This window comes from Cetorhinus maximus, chromosome 18 (genome assembly GCF_964194155.1).
Source record: "Cetorhinus maximus chromosome 18, sCetMax3.hap1.1, whole genome shotgun sequence".
NCBI lineage: Eukaryota > Metazoa > Chordata > Chondrichthyes > Lamniformes > Cetorhinidae > Cetorhinus > Cetorhinus maximus.
Window position 1 is genome coordinate 11,659,779 of NC_135896.1, and position 21,713 is coordinate 11,681,491.

General features: G+C 41.1%; 1 protein-coding gene across 2 annotated transcripts in view; it reads left to right on the forward strand.

Annotated features, from left to right (window-relative positions):
* The window catches only part of LOC144692928 (serine palmitoyltransferase 2-like), a 137,642-nt gene that overhangs the window by 54,616 nt on the left and 61,313 nt on the right, over positions 1-21,713 (forward strand). For both annotated transcript variants that reach the window (XR_013579428.1, XM_078562082.1), the window contains exons 4-7: positions 10,907-11,055; positions 13,041-13,165; positions 16,404-16,497; positions 20,258-20,363. Coding sequence is in view for 1 of the 2 variants with exons in the window: in XM_078562082.1 (XP_078418208.1) it covers positions 10,907-11,055; positions 13,041-13,165; positions 16,404-16,497; positions 20,258-20,363 (474 nt within the window). In the remaining variant the exon portion in view is untranslated. The remainder of the gene's footprint in view (positions 1-10,906; positions 11,056-13,040; positions 13,166-16,403; positions 16,498-20,257; positions 20,364-21,713) is intronic.

The following is a 21,713-nucleotide window of genomic DNA, read 5'->3' on the forward strand; positions in this document are numbered from 1 at the left end:
AGAGGATGTTTCCCCTTCTGGGAGAATCTAGAACTAGGGGTCACTGTTTAACAGTAAGGGGTCGCCCATTTAAAACATGAGCTGAATTTTTTTCACCAAGCGCTCTGAGCCTTTGGAACTCCGCTTCCACCACCTCTTCAGGAAGAGAGTCTTTGAACATTTTTAAGGCAGAACTGGATAGATCCTTGGTAAGCAGGGCAGTGATAGGTTGTAGGTGGGATGCAAATTTCTGGTTACTATCAGATCAGCCAAGATCTTATTAAATGGCAGAGCAGGTTTGAGGGACTGAATGTCCTACTGCTGCTCCTTGTTTGTATATTCATATAGAAAGTCCTTTCTGGATTTATTTATACTTGCTTACATCCCACATTTCACATAGAAAAGCATCCAGGAGTCAGAAGGAAAAAATGGGACACTGAACCAAAAGATTAGGAGGGGAGTGACCAAAGCCAGGTCATATAGATGGATTTTAATGAAGGTCTGAAAGGTTGGGGTGAGATTGAGAGGCAGAGTGGTTTTGGGGAGGAAATCCAGAACTTGAGGCCTAGACAGCTGAAGGCATGCCTGCCAGTGATGAGGGGCTGTGCAAAAGGCCAGCATCTGAAAGTGTACTGGGCGACAGTTTGTCGCTCTGGATGAGGTTAGGGAGCCGATGGGGAGCTGAGGCTGTGAAGGGATTTAAACACAGATGAGAAAGTCAAGTTTGAGCTGTTGAACAACTGTCAGTTTAGGTCAGCAACGACAGGAGATGGGTGAGTGGACCTTGGTGTGGGAGAGGGTATAGGTTTGCAGATGGGTTGAAGTTTACAGTGGGATGAGAATGGGAAACATTGGAATAAATTAAGAAACAGCTTCAATTTATAAAGTACCTTTCACATCCTCAGAACATTCCAAAGCATTTTGTAAGTGCAAACAGCAGGCAATTTGCAGGCAGGGTACATAAATAGCAATCCTTGAATAAAATGGAAAGTAGGCACTTGGATAAGAAATTGGCTGAGTGACAGGAAACAGAATAGTGATAAATGGTTGTTTTTCTGATCAGAGGAATGTTTGTAGCGGAGTTCCTCGTGTCAGTGGGACTCTTGCTCTTTTTTTTAAATTCATTCATTCATGGGATATGGGCTTCGTTGGCTGGGCCTGCATTTATTGCCCATCCCTAGTTGCCCTTGAGAAGGTGGTGGTGAGCTGCCTTCATGAACCGCTGCAGTCCATGTGGTGTAGGTACACCCACACTGCTGTTAGGGAGTTCCAGGATTTTGACCCAGCGACAGTGAAGGAACGGCGATATATTTCCAAGTCAGGATGGTGAGTTACATGGAGGGGAACCACCAGGTGGTGGTGTTCCCATCTATCTGCTGCCCTTGTCCTTCTAGATGGTAGTGGTCGTGGGTCTGGAAAGTGCTGTCTAAGGAGCCTTGGTGAATTCCTGCAGTGCATCTTGTGATGGTACAACCTGCTGCTATTGTGCGTCAGTGGTGGAGGGAGTGACTGTTTGTGGATATGGTGCCAATCAAGCAGTCTGCTTTGTCCTGGACAGTGTCCAGCTTCTTGTATTGTGGGAGCTGCACTCATCCAGGCAAGTGGGGAGTATTCCATCACACTCCTGACTTGTGCCTTGTAGATGGTGGACAGGCTCTGGGGAGTCAGGAGGTGAGTTCCTCGTTTGTGATTCTGAGCCTCTGACCTGCTCTTGTAGCCACAGTATTTATATGGCTAGTTCAGTTCCTGGTCAGTGGTAACCCCCAGGATGTTGATAGTGGGGGATTCAGTGATGGTGATGCCATTGAACATCAAAGGGCGACGGTTGGATTCTCTCTTGTCGGAGATGGTCATTGCCTGACACTTGTGTGGCGTGAATGTTACTTGTCAGCCCAAGCTTGGATGTTGTCCAGCTCTTTCTGCATTTGGACATAGACTGCTTCAGTATCTGAGGAGATGCAAATGGTGCTGAACATTGTGCAATCATCAGCGAACATCCCCACGTCTGACCTTATGATGGAAGGAAGGTCATTGATAAAGCAGCTGAAGATGGTTGGTTCTAGGACACTGCTCTAAGAAACTCCTGCAGTGACATCCTGAAGCTGAGATGACTGATCTCCAGCAACCACAACCATCTTCCTTTCTGCTAGGTAAGACTTCTTGATATATATTAATGACCGAGATTTTGGTGTGCAGGCCGTGATTTCAAATTTAGCAGATGATACGAAGATTGGAAATGTCAACTGTGATGGGTATAGTCTTGAACTTCAAAAGAGCGTAGACATGTCGGTGGATTGGGCAAACAAGTGGCAGATGAAGTTAATGCAGAGAAGTGAGATTATTCATTTTGGCAGGAAAGATACGGTGAGACAGTATAAAATAAAGGGAGAGCCTCTAAAGGAGGTTTATATATACATAGGTCATTGAAGATGGCAGAGCATGTTGAGAGAGCAGTTAATAAAGCGTATGGTATCTTAGGCTTTATTACTAGAGGCATTGAGTACAAGAGTAAGGAGGCCATGTTGAACTTATATAAGACACTAGTTAGGCCTCCTCTGGAGTACTGCGTCTGGTTCTGGGTGCCATACTGGAGAAAGGATGTGAAGGCATTGAAGAGAGTGCAGAGGAGATTCACAAATGATTCCTGGGATGAAGAAGTGTACCTGTGAGGACAAATTGAGAGGTTAGGATGGTTTTCCTTGGAGAAAAGAAGGCTGAGAGGAAACATAGTGGTACTCAAGATCATGAGGAGTATGGACAGGGTAAATAGTGAGAAACTGTTCCCACTAGAGAGAACATCAAGAACTAGAGGGCACGGATTCAGAATAATTGGCAAAAGGAGTAAATGTGATTACACCTTGTGGGTGGCTGGCGTCTGAAACAAACTTCCTGGGAGGGTGGTGGAGGCAGGTTCGATGGAGGTATTCAAATTGGAAATTGGGTTGCTACCTGAAAAGAGAATGTGCAAGGTTACAGGGATAAGGCAGGGGAGTGGAACTAGGTGAAATGCTCTTTGAGAGCCAGTGCAGACTTGATGTGCCAGATGGCTGCCTCCTGCACTGTAAAGATACTGTGAAAGGAAAGACCAGTTAATCTGATTTTGATGAATGAATATTGTCCAGGATATAGTGAACTCTCAGCTCCTTCTCCAATAGTACAGTTGTGTTGCAGCATGTTTTATGCCCACCTGAGTGGGAAAACAAGGCCTTGTTTTATGTCTCATGAAAGATGTCACCAACAATACAGCACTCAGTACTTCTCTGAAGTGTCATCCTGGAATGTGTATCAAGGTCCTGGCTTCAACCCACACTTTCCTAACTAATCCAAAACTGATATTCGCAGTCAAAAGTTTGGAGGTGACTAACGTGAATATGGGTTTCAATGGCAGAGGACTAATTTTACCAAGGACGACCATGTGAATAAGGTGCAGGGTCAGAAGCTCAAATTGGGCCGAGTAGGACATTGTTACAAACAGGCTGGCTCAGACCAAGGTAATGGCTGTGAAGGGATGGAGTTGGAAGTGTGTGTAAAGTTTTGATACCTTGGGAGAAGAAAGAACAAGTTGTAAAGTGATTTCTTTTTTCCCTTTATTATTTCATGGGATGTGGGTGTCGCTGGCAAGGCCAGCATTTGTTGCCCATCCCTAATTGCCCTTGCTAGGCCATTTCAGAGGGCAGTTAAGAGTCAGCCACATTGCTGTGGGTCTGGAGTCACATGTAGGCCAGACCAGGTAAGGATGACAAGGTCCTAAAGGGCATTAGTGAGCCAGATGGGTTTTTACAACAATCAATGATATAGTTTCATGGTCACCATTACTGAGACTACCTTTTATATTCCACTTTATTAACTGAATTCAAATTCCACCAGCCATGGGATTTGAACCCATGTTCCCAGAGCATTAGCCTGGGCCTCTGGATTACTGGTCCAGCGACAATACCACTGTGCCACCATCTCCCCATATACAGACAGTATTGCAAACATGCCTGAGGTTTACATCACTAAAGTTTTTCAGGTTAGTTATTGATTTTATTTGGATGGGGAGTAAGTTGGAGCAAGTCTCAAACTGCATGCTGTTCCCAGGCCACCTTTAAGCAATGTCACAGAAGTTGTAATTTCAAAAAGATCAAGAACCGCTGAGCAGACTTGAAGGCTTTTGGTTATCCTTGTGTTACTCAAAACTGAAAATTAAATATAGTTACTGCTGTTTTACTGTTGGGAATGGGGACTGTGTGAAAGGGATCATCACAACCATTTTCAAATCTCCTTTTGGTTTGGTCTCACTGTGGGATAATAGCGAGATGTGAACTGCATGGTTGCCTCTAGGCACAGCTTCGTGAAATGCCAACATTTTGTTTTCTTAACAGTTTGCCACAAGGATAGGGTGGTAAATTGTCAATAAAAATAGATAATCAGGAAATATTACAGAAGGGGAGGCATTGATTGTGTGCTTGTATAGGTTCATTTCAATTTGGGTTGGTATTTCTTTTTGATTTTAATTTGGTTTAAAATTTTGGGTTTCAGTTTCTTTTATGTATTTTACAACGCACTGTTCTCTGCAAATAATACACCTTTTCAATACCAGCCACAAATGTGCTAGAACCGATAAAATCAGGCAACTGGAAGGTGAGGGAAATGAGCTGAAGTTGATTAGAGGCCAAATCACTAGGCTTTCCAGCCGTTTAGTGCGGCAAAGTAACTCCCGAGTCATGGTGATGAAGAGTACTCTTATAGCCCATTGATAGCCTGTATTCCTGAAATTCTGTAAACCGTTGAATTTAGGACTGTATAATGCCCTCCATTTACCCAGTGATATTTAAAGGGGAGTGACTGGTTGACTGATATTTAAGATCTCTTAATTGTGTTCCATTATCTCTGCATGCAAAAGGCAAAATTAATGGTAATTGTTTCCATCTGTTCAGCAAATTGAATCATTAAAGAAAACGGAAGCTTCCGTTTATATAATATTTTTAATTGTGGTTTGTCTTTACCATTGAAGATATCACTTTTTTTTGACACATGGAGTTGAAAGTAAAAGTAGCCCCTCATTCAAACAGCTGACACTATATTTGAAATGTGTAATGCCAGTGATGTGGTGAAAGTACTATTGCTCTGTGTAAGCAAGAGCCTGTCAATTTTATTCCCACTGATAACTTTCAAGACGGGCAGCAGTTTTGCCTGGAGAGAGTGAGTCAGCAGCATGCATAATTTAATTGAAATATATTTATGGAAATTTTCAGTATTTAGGGCAATTGCAGAATCATCAAAATTTACAGCTCAGAAGTAGGCCATTTAGTCCATTGGGTGTGTGCTGGCTGAAAAAGAATGATGCAGGGCAAACCCCACTTTCCAACGTTTGGCCTAGCTTTGTAGGTTCCAACATTTCAAGTGCATGAGAGTACTTTTTAAATGCTATGAGGGTTTCAGCTTTGCAGGCAGAGAGTTCAAGACCTCCTCCACCCTCTGGCTAACAAGATTCCTCCTCAACTGTTCTGATTCTTTCCACCATGAATCTATGCCTCTCTCTGCTGAGGGAATTTGATCCTTCCTATCCACTCTGTCTGGATCCCTCATAATTTTATACACCTGCATTAAATCTCCCCTTAGCCTCCTTTGTTCCACAATCTTTCCTCATAGCTAAAATTCTCCATTCCTGGCAACATCCTTGTAAATCTGTTGAAGGGTCATGAGGACTCGAAACATCAACTTTGCTCTTCTCTGCCGATGCTGCCAGACTTGCTGAGTTCTTCCAGGTATTTCTGTTTTTGTTTTGGATTTCCAGCATCCGCAGTTTTTTGTTTTTATTTTTGTCTTTATCCTTGTAAATCTCCTCCGCACCTCGAGTGCAGTTGCGTCCTTCCTGTAATTTGGTCATCACTGTACGGAGTACTCTATTTAGGACCTAACTAGTGTCTTATATACTCTAGCCTAACCTCTGTGCTTGCATTCTATACTTTGGCAAATGAAGAAAAGCATCCTGTATACTTTAGTCATTTACGGCACAGGAGGCCATTAGACCCATTGTGTCCATGCCGGTTCTCCATGAAGTAATCAGCCCTATGGGAATAGGGGTAGGCCTGTCCAGTTTATTCTGAAATTCAGTTAGATCATGGTTGACCTGTAGCTCAACTCTTTACTCATTTGTTCTATCTTTTTGGAACAGAATTTCAGATTTTTATCACCTTTCTGTTTTCACTTGCAAATAGGCTTAGCTCTAATTCTGTTTGGGATTATTTCCCTTGTTCCGAAATCCAGCACCACAGGAAATAGTTTCTTCTGCATCTACCCAAACAAATCTCCTCATTTTAAACAGTTCATCCCAAGATAACTCCTTAATCTTCTAAACTCAAGGGACTACTAAATTTATGTTCTCTGCCCTCAAAATTTAATGTTTTTAAGTCCTGGTATCATTGTGGTGAACTACACTGTACATCCTTCAATGCAATATATCTTTCCTGAGATTCAGTGGCCAAAACTGAATGCAGCACTTCACATAGGGCCTTGGTCAGACCCTCAACCATTTCTTCACTTTTGTTTTCCAACACCTTTAAGATAAAGTCAATATTGCACTGTCATTAAAATGGTTGGTTTTGAAGCATCACAAATATTGCATTTCATGGTGAAAGTGGTACAAGAGGAAAGGGAAATTAGCAGACACCAGAGCCAGATTGTTCCTATTGCCTTGCTCTCTCCCCCACCTTCTACAACCTTGTGCCATGCTATATTTCAAATATTTCCAACAGTAACTGCATATATCAAACATAATAAATATATCAGAAATGTAAACATTACCGGCACTTCCTTTTTTTTCCCACCGACTGACAGCAGCAGCATAAAACCCCTAAACATGCACAAATAGGATGTTTCTGTCATTGCATTCACAATGCCACTTGGATATAAAGAAAGGACAGCAAAAGACCAAATAATTCATCCAACCATTCCTATCCAGCCATGATGCAGTTTGGGGTACCATCAATCCACTCCCCAATTACGCTACCTTCTATGAACTACAAAAGAAAATCAGACAATTTCTCTGACATCCAAGGACAAACACGCAAGCCCCAGAAGGCTACAGTAACTGAATCACTAGTACCAGCTAAACCATCTAACGTTTGTCCAGTTCTTTTAGTGAATCCATGTTTGCAGTATTTGAAGTTTATATTCACTCCAGCTGCATTCTTGCCTACAAGGAAACAGTCCATAAAATTTCTATATGTTTGTGTTAAAACCTACACATGCCCAGAAATGATTAACGCTGCACTGGAAATTATGCTAGATAGAGAAAGAATTAGGAGGGCAGTCTTTTTTGACACTGAAGGACACCCTTTAGGATGGGTTGTGGGGGAGGAAATTTTCTTATCACATTAATCAAGTATACCACACAAACGGAGAAAAACACACACAAAAACAGCAGCAGCAAATTGAAATGGAAACTGGCATTGTAAAGCTTCAGTGGTGGGACATTAATTATTTTAGATTTATTGAGATTTCGATCTCAACAGCATTGCTGCAGCAAGCAGCTGAGTCCAAGCATTTTTCTATTACTTTTAAACTGACAAAATTGACTGAGTGCCCTGAAGCAACATGATTATGACAAAAGAAAAGAACTTGCATTCATATAGTGCCTCAGGACATTCCAAAGCTCTTCACAATCAAATAAGTACTCTTAAAGTGTAGCTGTGTTATAATGTAGGAAACTTGGCAGCCAACTTCCTTAACTGCGTTTATCTGCCTGTCCCACATCAGTGATCTGTGGACATGTATTTCAACGTCTCTCTATTCCTTTACACTTCTTGATATCCTACCATTTATTGTGTATTACCTTGGCTTGGTTGCCCTCCTCAAATACACACATCTCACTTCCCAACTGGAATTCCTTTGCCACTTTTCTACCTCCCTGACCAGTTCCTTTATCTTTCTGCAGTCTACAGCTTTCTTCCTCGCTATCGACCACAAGGCCAGTTTTAGTACATTAATGTATTTTTTTAGGATTGGTATATGCAATTCGGTTAGCAATTCAGAAAGATGTTTTGTGATGATATTCCCACAAACTACAAGACACCATCACTTACCTCCTGGAACAGAACATTCAGTTTGGAGCACTTGGATTACAGAAGTACGAAGTGACAGGATGAGCTAATCAGGGAGTTTTAAATAATAGTGGTATTTGATGGGTGGATACAGATAAGCTATTTAGTCTTGCAGGGAAATCCAGTTCCTTCACTGTCACTCGGTCAAAATCCTGGAGCTCCTCCCTAACAGCATTGTGGGTGTACCTACAGAAGATGGACTGCCTTGGTTCAAGGGTAAGTGGGGATGGGCAATAAATGCTGGCCTTGTTAGTGGTGCTCATATCGCTTGAATGACTTTTTTTAAAAAGCATAATCTTAAAATATATTAAGTAATTTAGCTGGAAAATCAGGAAGCACTTTTGTACACAGTAGTAGAAATTTGGAGCTAGTCTCTCAAAAGGCTGTGGACTTGGATTAATTGATGTTCAAAGCTGAGTTCAATAGATGTTTATTGGATGAGGTTGTTGAGGGATAGGGAGCAAGGGCAGGTAAATGGCATTGAGAATACAAATCAATCTCATGGAATGGTGGAGCAGATTCATGGGTGAACTGTTCCTAGAGCTCCTTGTCAGTAAATTTTTGTATCCCATCTTCCCAATTTAGTGCTTTAACTTGCACAAACAACAGCTTGTATTTATATGGCATTTTTAATGTAACGAAACAGCCCAGGACACTTCACAAGAGCAATATCAAACACCAAGCTACATTGGGACATATTAAGGCAGATGGCCAAAAACTTGGTGAAAGAGGTAAGTTTTAAGGAGTGTCTAAGAGCAGAGAGAAAGGTAGAGAGGTGTAGGCAGGGAATTCCAGAGCTTAGGGTCTTGGCAGCTGAAGGCATGGCTGACAACGAAGTGTCAGCCGCGGCTCAGTTGGTAGCACTTGCACCTTTCAGTTAAATATTCAGGTTTTAAATCCCACTCCCAGGTTTGAGCACAAAAAGCAAGACACTCTAATGCATTACTGAGAGTGCGCTCACTGTCAGAGGTGGCATGTTTTGAATGTGACTTTAAGCCAGGGCCTATCTCTTTCAGGTGGAAGTGAAAGACCCCATAGCACTGCTTCAAAGAACAGGAGAAGATTATCCTTTGTGTCTTGGTTATATCCCTAAATCAGTATTGCAAAAACAGGTTTCCTGGTCATTATCACATTGCTATTTGGGGGATCTTGCTGTGCATAAATTAGCTGCCATGTTTCTTGCATTACAACAGTAACTACATTTCAAAAGCACTGTGGCTGTATGGATGTCCATTAGTCGCTTTATATAAATGCAAGTATTTTTTCTTAAAATTGGTCCATGAGAGACCAGAATAGGATGAATATAGATTTCTCAAGGGGGTTGTGGGGCTGGAGGTGATTATAGCGGTAAGGAAAGGGTGGCTATGGAGGAATTTCAAAACCAGGATGAGAATTTTAAAGTTGACCCTTTAACCAGAAGCCTGTATAGATCAGTGACCACAAGGGTGATGGGTGAAAGAAACTTGAGGCGTGTTTTGGACAACCACATTCTACCCTCTGTAAACTTGAGGGAGGCCAGACAAGAATGTATTGGAATAGTCAAGAATAGAGGTAACAAAGACACGGATGAGGGTTTCAGCAGCAGATGAACTCGGACAGGGTGGAATCTGACAATACTAGAGGTGGAAATGAGTGGTCTTAGTGCAGGTGTGTTTTTTGGAAGCTGATCTTGGAGTCAAATGTGACACTAAGGCTGCAAGCAGTGTGGTTGAACTTCATGGTTGCCAGGGAGACGGATGGAGTTGATGAGTAAGGAATGAGTTTGTCGTGGGCAATGAAGACAATAACTTTGGTGTGGGAGCAGGAAGGGACGCCATTCTTTCTGGGATGACTGGAAAGATGAGAATGGAACCACGCGAGTGCAGTTCCACCTGGCTGGGTCACAGTGGAGAGATGCTGGAGGGGTTGCCATGTCAAAGGCTGCAGACTGGTCGTGGAGGATAAGGAGAAATAGTTTTTTTTTCATTGCAGTTGTCAGATGCCATTTGTGACATTTAATGAATGGTGTTTCAGCACCGTTGGGTGGAAACCTGATTGCAGTGATTCAAACATGGCGTTTTGGGAAAGATGGGCACGAGTCAACAGTACATTCAAGAGCCTTGAAGAGGAAAAGGAGGTTGGAAAGCACAGAATGTTAGAAATGCAGAAGGAGACAACAGGTGAAGAGTTCAGGTGTAGACTGTTCTGTACGTTTCCAGCATTTTCAGATTTTGCTATGCCTCCACCCCCATCAAGATGAAGTACATTAGTGCTGAGAAAACACTTGCTGCTGACACTGGATATCTGAAATAGCAAGTATTCCCAGATTATGTACAGCACAGCTAGATGCGAGGTAAAGCTCCATCAACACTCAACATCATGCCTCAGCTCCGCCTCAGAACATTCCCTACTGCATTATATGACATTTTTCCATAAAAATCATTGTCATGTTTCCAATGCATGTCAAAGTGAGAAGCAGTTTCGTGATGCAAGCCCATGCTCAGTGGCACTGGATTGAGCCTGTCCAAACTCATTTTCCACAGGATCATTAGTTAGCAAAGGACCTGTTCAGTTTGAGTTGGATTTGGACTCCAGACCCAGAGGCAAAAGACCAGTATTAAACAAACTTTAATGTTGCTAATACTTATTTATACTCAACATTGAAACTGAAATCCACAATTGGGATTTTAGAACAAATTATATTGAATTGATGGAAGTTTTATTGCAGAGTGTAATCTTGCCATTCCAGAGGTCCCCTACTATAAGCCCTGATGCTGATTTTTCTGTGTTGCAATTAAAAAGCATTGTTTTACTGGCACATTAGCTGCTAAAGGTGATCGATGGACCTTTTTTAAATTTAGGTTTACCGGCACAATTATCAAAGATGTCCTCAACATGGGTTCATACAACTACCTGGGCTTTGCTGAACGCCAAGGCTTCTGTGCTGATGCAGCCACCAGAGCAACTATCCAGTATGGAGCTGGGGTTTGTAGCACACGGCAAGAAATTGGTGAGTTACACTATCACTGACACATCTCAATTATTTTGACCTGTTGTTAAACTTTAGAGGAAATAGTATTGTTAGCTGGTTCAGCTGATGCTGAATGATCTCTCTGAAACAACTTTCCTTCTACTTCACATTTGTTGCACAGGTTCTTACAGCAAACAACTATTTATATAGCATCTTCAACCTAATAAAATGTCCTAAGGCACCTAAGGAAGTACTACTCTTAAAGAAATATGTCCAGTGATGTGTGCTATTATACAGTGAGTTACAATTTTTTTTCAAGCTCACTGCAAGAATAATGCAGCAGAGGAGGACATGTATGTGGATCCTTCACACAGCCTCAAACATGTCACTATGCTGTGAAATCTTAATGCTGATTGTTCCCTGTATTGGCTCACATTGCTCTGAAGAAAGTAGCTACTTGTGAACAGGGTGAAAGGGAGAAGAAATGGGAAGATCTGTTCACCTGAGTATCTCTTGGGTGTTTACTTCTAAATATAGAATGAGAGTGACAGCCAGAAGAAGGCAGCAAGCAGTTGTTTAGCGACAGTTGGCTGGGGCACAGGGAGACGACAAGAGGGAGAATAGAAGGGAAATAAATAATTGGGGAAAAGGCATAAACTGCAGGCAGCCTGCTTTACTTCAGCTTTGACTGCAGAACAAGTCCTTTTTGGTTAAGAATTGGTCTGGGTTAAAGTTATTTAAATGTAAATCAGGATCTGCTTGAAAAACATTCTGATACAGAATGGTGTGAGGTAACTATTGTCATAACGTGCAGTGATGACACATTTCTGTGGTACCCTTTTTCTGTTTAAACACTAGAAGAATGCTTGACCAGTTTGAAATGCAGTAATGGTTGTTGCATAGGCAATCATAAGCATTTGCTACAAGTGATTTCAAAACCTATTAATAAATATAGATGTTTCCAGATGAATACATATAGATGAATATTGATAGCTTAGATTAAATACAAGAAATTTGGAACAGAGCAGCAAAAACTTTTTATGCACGATTGAGAGACAGTTGAATACTATACTGGAGCTACATGATTAAAGCAGAGATCATCACAACATTTGAGGATAAGTTAGACAGGTGATCGAAGGAAAGGGGAATCAAGAGGTATGGAAACAACTGAGTGGGATTAGGGCTACTCTGTGTGTAGAAGGAAAACGCCAGTGCAGACTAGTTCAGCAGAGTAGCCTGTTTTCCTGTTCCTATTTCTATGTAAATTATCTTACTGTAAATAAGATCCCAGAACACAGCATGTTGGGCAGCTCTGAGTACCAAGAGTGGCAGTTTTTTGTTAATGACCTGCTTCTATGACATTGGGATGATTATTTTTAAGTTATTCTAGATGTAATAGAAAGGGATATTCAATGCTTTGTAACTGAGTGACTCCAATATATAGACAAATTCCCAGTGTGAACTTGCAGTTACAGGCTGATTTTTGTTCCTGCTGACCACTCAATAGGGTGTAAAGGGAATAACGTAAAGTGAAAATAAAAATGTTTTTATTCTATGCTCTGTATAGTTGTTGCTGAGCCAGAACTGCGATAGTGTGAAAATCTATTTCTGTCTGATCTCATTAATGCATTCAGGAGCCAGTGTTTGCTGTTTTTATTTTTTTTTCTCTGAAGATTAAGTGGTTTCTTAACAAAGCATCATCTTCTGGTTCATCCATCCTTTGGCCTTTAGTGTTCAAATTCAAGCCTTGGCAGATGAAAGTTGATAGACGGGTGTAAAACTCTACTGCAGTACTGCTCTTCCAGTAGAGGCACTGAATCAGTTATGCAAGTGACTTTTGGAAAAAAAAGCGTACTGTAATTGGATATCAGCTATGCCTCTTAAAATTGTTTGATATTTAAATCAAAGGAAGAACCGTACTCTAATCAAATAATGGGCGTTGTGCAAAAATGGAGGACAGAACTTTAAAAACGTTCAAGCTCAATTCAATTTCAGATTCTCAAGATGGTTAATTCCATTTACAGGTAACTTAGACAAACATGAAGAGCTGGAAAAGTTAGTGGCTCGGTTCTTGGGAGTTGAAGCTGCCATGGCGTTTGGAATGGGATTCGCAACAAACTCTATGAACATTCCTTCTCTTGTTGGCAAGGTTTGTTCACTGTTTCCTTATTTTCCCCACCCTAACTTCTCTCTGGGAAGGCATTGACCTGGAGTATAGAATCACAGACAATGACATTCCTCTGCAATCTCACTTAAGTGACTATTATACGAACACATGAATTAGGAGCAGGAGTAGGCCATTTGACCCCTCGAGTCTGCTCCACCATTCAATAAGATCATGGCTGATCTGAATGTCACCTCAACCCCACATTCCTGCCTACCCCCAATAACCTTTCACCCCTTTGTTAATCAAGGACCTATCTAGCTCTGTCTTAAAAATATTCAAAGACTCTGCTTCCACTGCCTTCTGAGGAAAAGAGTTCCAAAGACACTCAATCCTCAGAAAATTTCTCCTCATCTCTGTCTTAATGAGCGACCCCCTTATTTTTAAACAGTGACTCCTAGTTCTAGATTCTCCCACAAGAGGCAACATCCTCTCTACATCCACCCTGTCAAGACCCCTGAGGATGTTAAAGATTTCAATTAAGTTGCCTCTTACTCTTTTAAATTCCACTGGATACAAGCCTAACCTACCCAGCCTTTCTTCATAAGACAACCCGCCCATTCCTGGTATTAATCTAGTAGACCTTCTCTGAATTGCTTCTAATGCATTTACATCTTTCTTTACAATGAGTGGTAAGCTATTGCTGTAGATAAAGCCAAGCCTCACCTGAAGTTTGCACAGCCTCTTCTGCAGGGAACCTGACTGGTTCCCTTTCTCTTTCTTCCCTCCACCCACTAACCCCCCGCCCCCCACAAAGCACCTTGAAGTAGAAAAAAACAAGAGCCTACAACATTGATGCAAACTGTAGCACTTGTGTACTGAGGTCAGTTAGTCCAGATCTAGGGATAGAATCTGGATCTTCAGTGCTGCATTAAGCTGTTTACCTACTTTGCTAACTGGGGAGCAGCTGGCTTGTATTTTCAGCCATTTGGGTTGTTTTTTTTTAATGGTGCACTGATTTTTATTTTTAGTGACCAGAATCATGATTACAAATTATAAAACTGGCAAACTGTAAACTAATGGCTTTGATACTGGATTAGCCAATCTGTTTGTAATTCAAATCCCATTGTGGGTAAAGTGTCAAAATGAATTCAGGAAATTTGTGGATCAAAACTGGTCGGGGGAGAAATGAATATAACCATTATTAGAAACCCAGCTGGTTCACCACTACTCCTTCAGGGAAGGGAATCTTCCACCCCCCTTGTCTGGCCTACACCTGACTCTAGCAATTGACTCTTAATGCATTTTGAAGTAACCCAGCAAGCCCACTCAATTGTGAGAGACTTTTCAAAGGAAAAGTCACCTCAGTGCAACTTCAACATTGTGAACACAATAAAACACATTTTGAATATTTTGGTAGTACTGGAATCTGAGCTGTTTATGCACATACTTTGAGATACATTTTTAAAATTCAGCTGTTAATAATATTGAACTTGGAAGTACCTGGCAACACTGCTTAAATATCATTGGTCACTGAAGTGAAATCTTTCCACACTAGAGTGTTGGGAATTGCCGTTGAGGTATAAGCTGTACTGTGTTTACGATTTTTTCAAAGTTTAGACCCTTGAATGCAGCCATCCTCTGGGACCACTGCCTGGTGACGAGGTACAGATCTAAACAAGACACTGATGGAACAACAAAGTAATGTGTGCACTCCCTCCTCTTCCAGCCAGCCAGCTGGCTCACCAACCTCCAAATTTATTTTGCTAGCAATGTGGAGAAAAATTTCAGATTCACTCTGGGTGATCTGACTTATAGACGCTAACAGCTCTCTAGAACATCTCATTTCAACCCTACCAGTTGACCAGTAGAACCCTCGGGTTGTACAGCAACTAATAGCCAACATCCAATCTTTTTTTGAGGAGGTGGGTGGCAGGAGCTTTGGAAGAGTTTAAATTCAAGGTTTCTCCTGTGCCTGCCGAGTAATGTGCTCAGAGATACCTTTGCGATCTGAGCTGGTTACCACACAGGTGTGAGAGCAGACTGGAGACACTGATGCCTTTTATTCACCCCCACCCCCCTCCTTTGGCCATGATAGAGTTTGGACAAAATTTATTATATTGCAGGAATATTATTGTATTACTTTGATGAGCAAGAGACAGTTTTTTGTGAAATGAATTGTATATTAACAGGATGTTAGCTTGCCTGCTTTCATGGAATGAATTCACTCTTAAATAGACTGTCTCCTAAAGGAATTGGGATTCATATTTATGACTGATCTTGTGATGCTAAAATACTTCGACAATGTGCTAAATTTTTTTTGTATAAGAAACTTACAAAATTGTCAGTATTCCTTTGGTAGTAGTTGCAAGATTGTTTCACCCTGCATTTCCTCCCGAATACTTTTGAGTACTATTTTTTTCTTCTTTATGGGATGTGAGCGTTACTAGCAAAGTCAGTATTTGTTGCCCATCCCTAATTGCTCTTGAACTGAGTGATTTGCTAGGCCATTTCAGTGGACAGTTAAGAGTAAATCACATTGCTGTGGATCTAGAGTCATGTGGGTTAGACCAGGTAAGGATGGCAGATTGGCTTCCCTAAAGGACATAGTGAACCACAGATGGGTTTTTACCACAATCACGATCATGGTCGCCATTACTGAGACTAGCTTTGTATCCCAGATTTATTAACTGAATTCAAATTCCACCAGCTACCATGGTGGGATTTGAACCCATGCCCCCCCCAGACCATTAGCTGGGTCCAGTGACATTACCACTACCACTGTCTGCCTCACTACATGATGTGGAGTTTAGCTTACTGACATTTGAGTATGTGCATTTATGCCCACAGCAGGTATCTTGGTGCTCACTGATTTGTGTTCTGGAGTTAGATAATGACATCCATGTTGAGGGATTAACACTCTAACTAATAAGATTAAGTAACAATTAGCAGTGGTCTACTGAGCAATAACAATTTTTCTCTAAGTTGGATCTGATTGCAACCCCACCAGTGCAATTGAAGTATAGCAGAGTACTCTGGAATAGTGTTAATTGTTGCCAACATGCTGAAAGTTGTAGGGTTGGTGATCATACCTTCAGTTCCCCATGTAACACTGTCCCACTTTCACCTGTTTTGAAGCAGCGTTGAACAGAGACTTACTTTGCAGAGAGGAAAAACTGTTTCTATGTGCAGAAGAAAAGTGCATTTTTGCAAACCAAAGTCCCTCAGCTTAAAACAAAATGAAGTTCTGAAGTTTTCCTAAAACTCTATTTTTCATCTTCAGGGCTGTCTGATCTTGAGTGATGAGTTGAATCATGCCTCGTTGGTGCTTGGAGCCAGACTTTCAGGTGCAACCATCAGAGTTTTCAAGCACAACAGTAAGTCGAAATAAGGGTTGACCAGTGGAAACTCAGCATATTGAAATAAATGCAGAATAATGGGTACCTGGATGTGAATTGCAAATTAGTTTCATTTTGTTGAGCTGTTCACAAGCACCAGGGTTGTATTAGTTTTTTTTTACTAATGTCAATTTATATAACAAACTACACTTTTTTTTAAAAACTTCACGACCATAACCTTTTGGGCTCCTGAAGCCTCAGCTGTTCAGGCAGTGAACCCCACAAATCAACAGCTCCCCAGTTCAATCAATCAGACCCTGGCCAGATGAGTTCTAGAAGCACAATAGCCACCAAACTAAACATCTGTAGGTTAGAGAGAGAATAATCAGTCAGCAATCCTGCTTCTGACCACTATCCAGAGAATTCAACAATGGTGCTGCCAGTGATTTTTCAGCTTTCTGTTTCTGTACCCAGTGTTTATCATAGGAAATATTCTGTCGGTATTAAACAAATTCCAGAAAGGATGCATTCCACCTCCAGCATTTTACTTGTCACAGTTGGCTGCATGTAACCCAACAAAAGCTGAAATTGGGTCGAAATACACAACAGGCCAATCAGCAGCTGGGGTGGAAACATTTTGGGGAAGCGAATCTTTTCATCGGAACCAAGAACTTGCTATTCCCATTTTTGGTTATCTTTGCTTTGCTTTTGTTTGGCTTTCTTAAGGATGTGCTGAGATCTGTAGAATTAATTGTGTGTTTTACATGAGGCAAGACAATTGGATTGTTAACTGACGTAAACTTAATTCAAATATTAAACTCAACTAGATAAATCCCATTGCTTAATGTGATGACTAGTGATTGTCACTTATTTAACCAGCTCACTTACATTGTAAGCCTTTCCTCTGGTGCCTTCTCATAGATTTAACAGTGAAGTGACACCATTGTTTTACATAGTGGGAGGCAAAGGATTCATTTGATTTTTTTTAACTAAAAGCAAGGAATTTTCATGAATAAGCCACTATCCATGAAAAACAGCATGTTTGTGGGGTTATTAACTTCATTTAAAAGGTGCTTATTAACCCAATGGGCTGGAAACATGTTAATTATTCGAAGAGGGAAATTGTGATGGCCGTATTTCTGAGAATTTACATCACTTCAACAATTTTATGTTAACTATTTGGAGATTGGGGGAGTTCTAACCTGTTCATTTAGAATTCATTCTCTGGATGTGGGCAAGGCTGGCATTCATTGCTTATCCCTAGCTGTCCTCAAAGGTGTGTCACCTACCTTTAACTCAGTTGAACCATCAATGGTTTAAGCAAAGGGAAGCAGTGGAGGGAAGGAGGATACACAACTAGCTCAATGGCTACAGTTAAATCTGAGAAATAGTTCTTTGCAGGAAGTAGGAGACAGCTGATGATTGAGGTATAAAAGTAATGCCTTTTCCTTTTACCTCCTTTTTAGTGCTTGTCTGCTGTCAGGGAATGGGGGCTTTCTTCAACTCCCCCAAAAACATCCTTTCAGTCCAAATATAAGAATGAGAACTTTTCTCTTCCAGTCTCATGGTCGTTGATTCAAAAACCGAGGAGGATAAACAGGAAAATCAGACCTCCTTTTCCTTTTTTTAAATATTCCCTGCACCCTTCTGATGTATCAACTAATTGATAACAGTTGGTGGCCATGCTGAGTCCAATAAGTTCATCTTTTAGTTGTTTAATAGTTCAGAACTTGAGTATTGCTGGGAAAAAAAGAGACGTGCTGTCTAAGCTTTGTCTTGTACTCATCAGGACAGATTACAAGATTACCAGCAGTAAAGGGAACAATTTATACTGCATGAGAAGTGTGTGCTGATTGGTTGACAGGTTGATCCTCAGAGGTGTTGCCATGGAGAATGAAGCAGGGAACAGTTAACTGCCAAGCTTTTGTTCAAATTCAAACCAGGCAGGCTGACTCTGGCCAAGGCATTGCCATGGGGAATGAACCAGGGAATGGCTGTCCCCAAGCTTTTTAGTTGAAAAGGTACAATGCTTGGGCATGCTCCTTCTGTCTGCAAATGACAGGGCCCTGTGTGTGAATATATGTGGCTTCTAACATAAGAGAGCCACACTGAGAGCCTGACTGATAAATTGATTTTCAGTGTAATTCTTAGCACAGTCAGGATTATTTAGCAAGTGTTGTCCAATCGTGGAATCGCATCTAATTTTGAACACTTGAGTTTTGCAAGCACAGTCTGGTTGAGTACGGGTCAGTATTTTGCAAACAGCTGAAGGTACCTGCTGTTTGATACAATCCGCCAGTCATTGGGATGTATGGCCTAAATACCTGGCTGTCAACACCTCTGAAAATTCATATACCACATTACTCATTTGTGTGATGGGCAAGAACACCTTTATGACTTGACGGCAGCATCCTGTTAGTGGATAATACCACTTGTATTGCTGCTACACAGTAAAAGCTTTAAAAGGCTAGCTTCAAGTGTTGCTCAAATTTTATGAGACACCTTATCTATCCTCCAGGTTAATCTGAAGTAGACTGGGCACTTTTCAGGACCGAAAGTGGTGGCCTTAGGCCCATTCATGAGTTTGTGCAATATGCAGTGAGCAATGACCTGACCAGGGTAGTGGGATAATGGCTATTATTCTGCAGGATAATGACTACCCTGATTAAACCATTGTTTCTTTCTGCGTTCTCCATGGCAATGCCTCTACTAGAGTCCACTTTCCAACCAATCGGCACACTCTTCTTCTGCAGTATGAATTGTTGTTCCCTTTACTGTTGGTAATCTTAGGATCTGTCCTCATGAGTGCAAGACAAAAAGCTTAGACAGCATGTATCCTTTTTTTTTCCCAGCAATACTCTAGTTCACCTTCGTTATGCAACTTCCAGGGTAGCAGGAGGTGATGTAGATTGACCTTGGTCGTTTATTTTTTTGGCTGCACAATTACTACCTTCCTGCATGAGGGTCATACAGCAAAAGGAACCATTGAAGTTATCCCAAGTATGGAGGCAGTAGAATTTTTTTGTGGTAATCTAAATTGTCATGATGCAAGGCCAGATACAAGGGTTTCGACAAAAACGGCACACCCTCCAAGGCAAATGCACTTAACAGGGTTAGAATAATGCTCATTTCCTCCCCCTCCCCTCTGGCAATTAATACATTAGCAAAATTAAGCAAGGTGCTGCAAATTTCACTAAAATTGTAAGCAAATGGCAGGTTGTGTAAATGCTATATTTAACTATGCAGTGCTATCAAGGAATTGTTAAGAATTGGCTAAACCTAAACGAACAATGATAGTAGGAAGAAGAGTAGGTCATTCTGCCACTCGAGCCTGTTCAACCATTCAATTAAATCGTTGCTGATCTGTATCTTCACTGTTTTACCTGCCTTGGTTTTGTAACCCTTAAAGTCACAAGTCTCACTTCTGACATTTTCAATTGACCCCAGCCTCAGCAGATTTTTGGGGTGGCGTTCCAGGTTCCCACTATCCTGGAATGAGAGATTGCAGTGGAGGCAAAAATGCTGGAATTATTTAAAAACATATTGCTAGGGGAATGTGGATTCTTTCTGGATGGACAGGCTACAATAAGCCGAAATGCGTCACCTACTAGTATTGATACTGTTTGCTTCAATTCTCGTTCTTTATCCTTTGCATTTGGCTCAACATTTGAAGGTAACAATGAAGAGCTTTTCTGTGGGTACCGACAGCTGACCATAGCTAAAAGTGCGAGCTCGTTTATCAATGGATGTTTGTGTAATACCAACTCCATAGTCATTACAATGCTTGTTTTATTTTCAGATATGCAGAGCTTGGATAAATTGTTGAAAGACGCTATTGTGCACGGGCAGCCTCGGACTCGCAGACCATGGAAAAAGATTCTCATTGTGGTAGAGGGCATTTACAGGTACAAACACAAGTCCTTGCATTGAGCTACAGAATTCAATCAGAATGAGGCTTTGTGCACTTTGCAGTATGTAAGCCACGTTGGCGAGTGAAATGCTAGGAAGGTACCTTGCGTTCACTGCCTTGCAAGTTTCATGTTTTTCTGCTCACGCCACCAAATCTTGTAACTGCAGAGCTGGCATTTTAAAATGTCACCACCTCTGCAGTGTGCACATCCTGTAATATTCTGCTCCAGGTGACATTTCCATCAACCAGAATACGTGACATTTACATAATACCTCTAATGTAGTAAAACATCAGAAGATGTTTCACAGTAGTGTAATTGAAAAAAAATTGACATTGAGCCACAAGTAAATATTGGAGAAGTTGGACAAGTTTGGTAAAAAGATAATTCTTAAGGAGCCTCTTAAAGGAGGAAAGAGCTAGATAGGCTTAGGGTGGGAATTCCTGAGCTTAGGGCCTAAGCAGCTGAAGGCAGTCACCAGCCTCCATTTAATTCGTGCCTCTATGCAGGACTTTAGGATGTTCTTCGGTCAAAGACTCTAAATATGCATTGTTACTGCTTTTTTATAGGTGGGATACCGAGAGAAGTGTTAATTGATTTTTCCTTTTAAGTTGCAGGTTTTCATTATGGGGAGTACTTTTCATCCTATATAACAAGGGACTGTATTTTAACTATAAGATCCCTTTACCCACCCTGCCCCAGCCCTTTTGCCAGCTTCCCCTCCCACAAACTGTTCTTTCCTCTTTAATTTGTGCTTTTTTTTTGTGCCCTTTAAATGGTGTCATGTTTTTAAATGGAATTTCAGTTGGTCTGTGTTCCTTTCTTCTGACTTTTCTTTTTTAAAAACGCACAACTCTGGAATAGCAGCTACTATCTTCATATCTACAGGTCTTTTGATCCATTCTTTGTGCCTTCCCATTCACTGACATCACTCTTGTGACATTAACGAGCAAGTGTTGTTGTCTCATAAGTAATTGGGAAAATGCGAAATTGCGCAGACTGGCAGCAGTGCAGAAAAATGCTGTCTAAAGATCCCGTATACACGTTTTTTGCGTGAATATAGAAATGCATTTTTTTAAAAGCTAAGATTTTAAAAAACCACCAATTTTACTGAAGCTGCATTCTATTTGTCCCTCCCTTTTTACAAGTAAAATTCTGAAAAGTAGTACTTTAAAAAGGAGGTGTTGACAAAGTGTAGCTCACATCTATTAGTTTTGAGGTTAGTACAGTACAGGTGCTTGCTAGTTTCGTTGTGTGTATGGCAGTAAGGCTATAAGTTTGTGACGTTGATATTAAACTGACATAAGCAGAAGTAGAACACAGCAGGCAATTGCTGTAAAGTTGTTA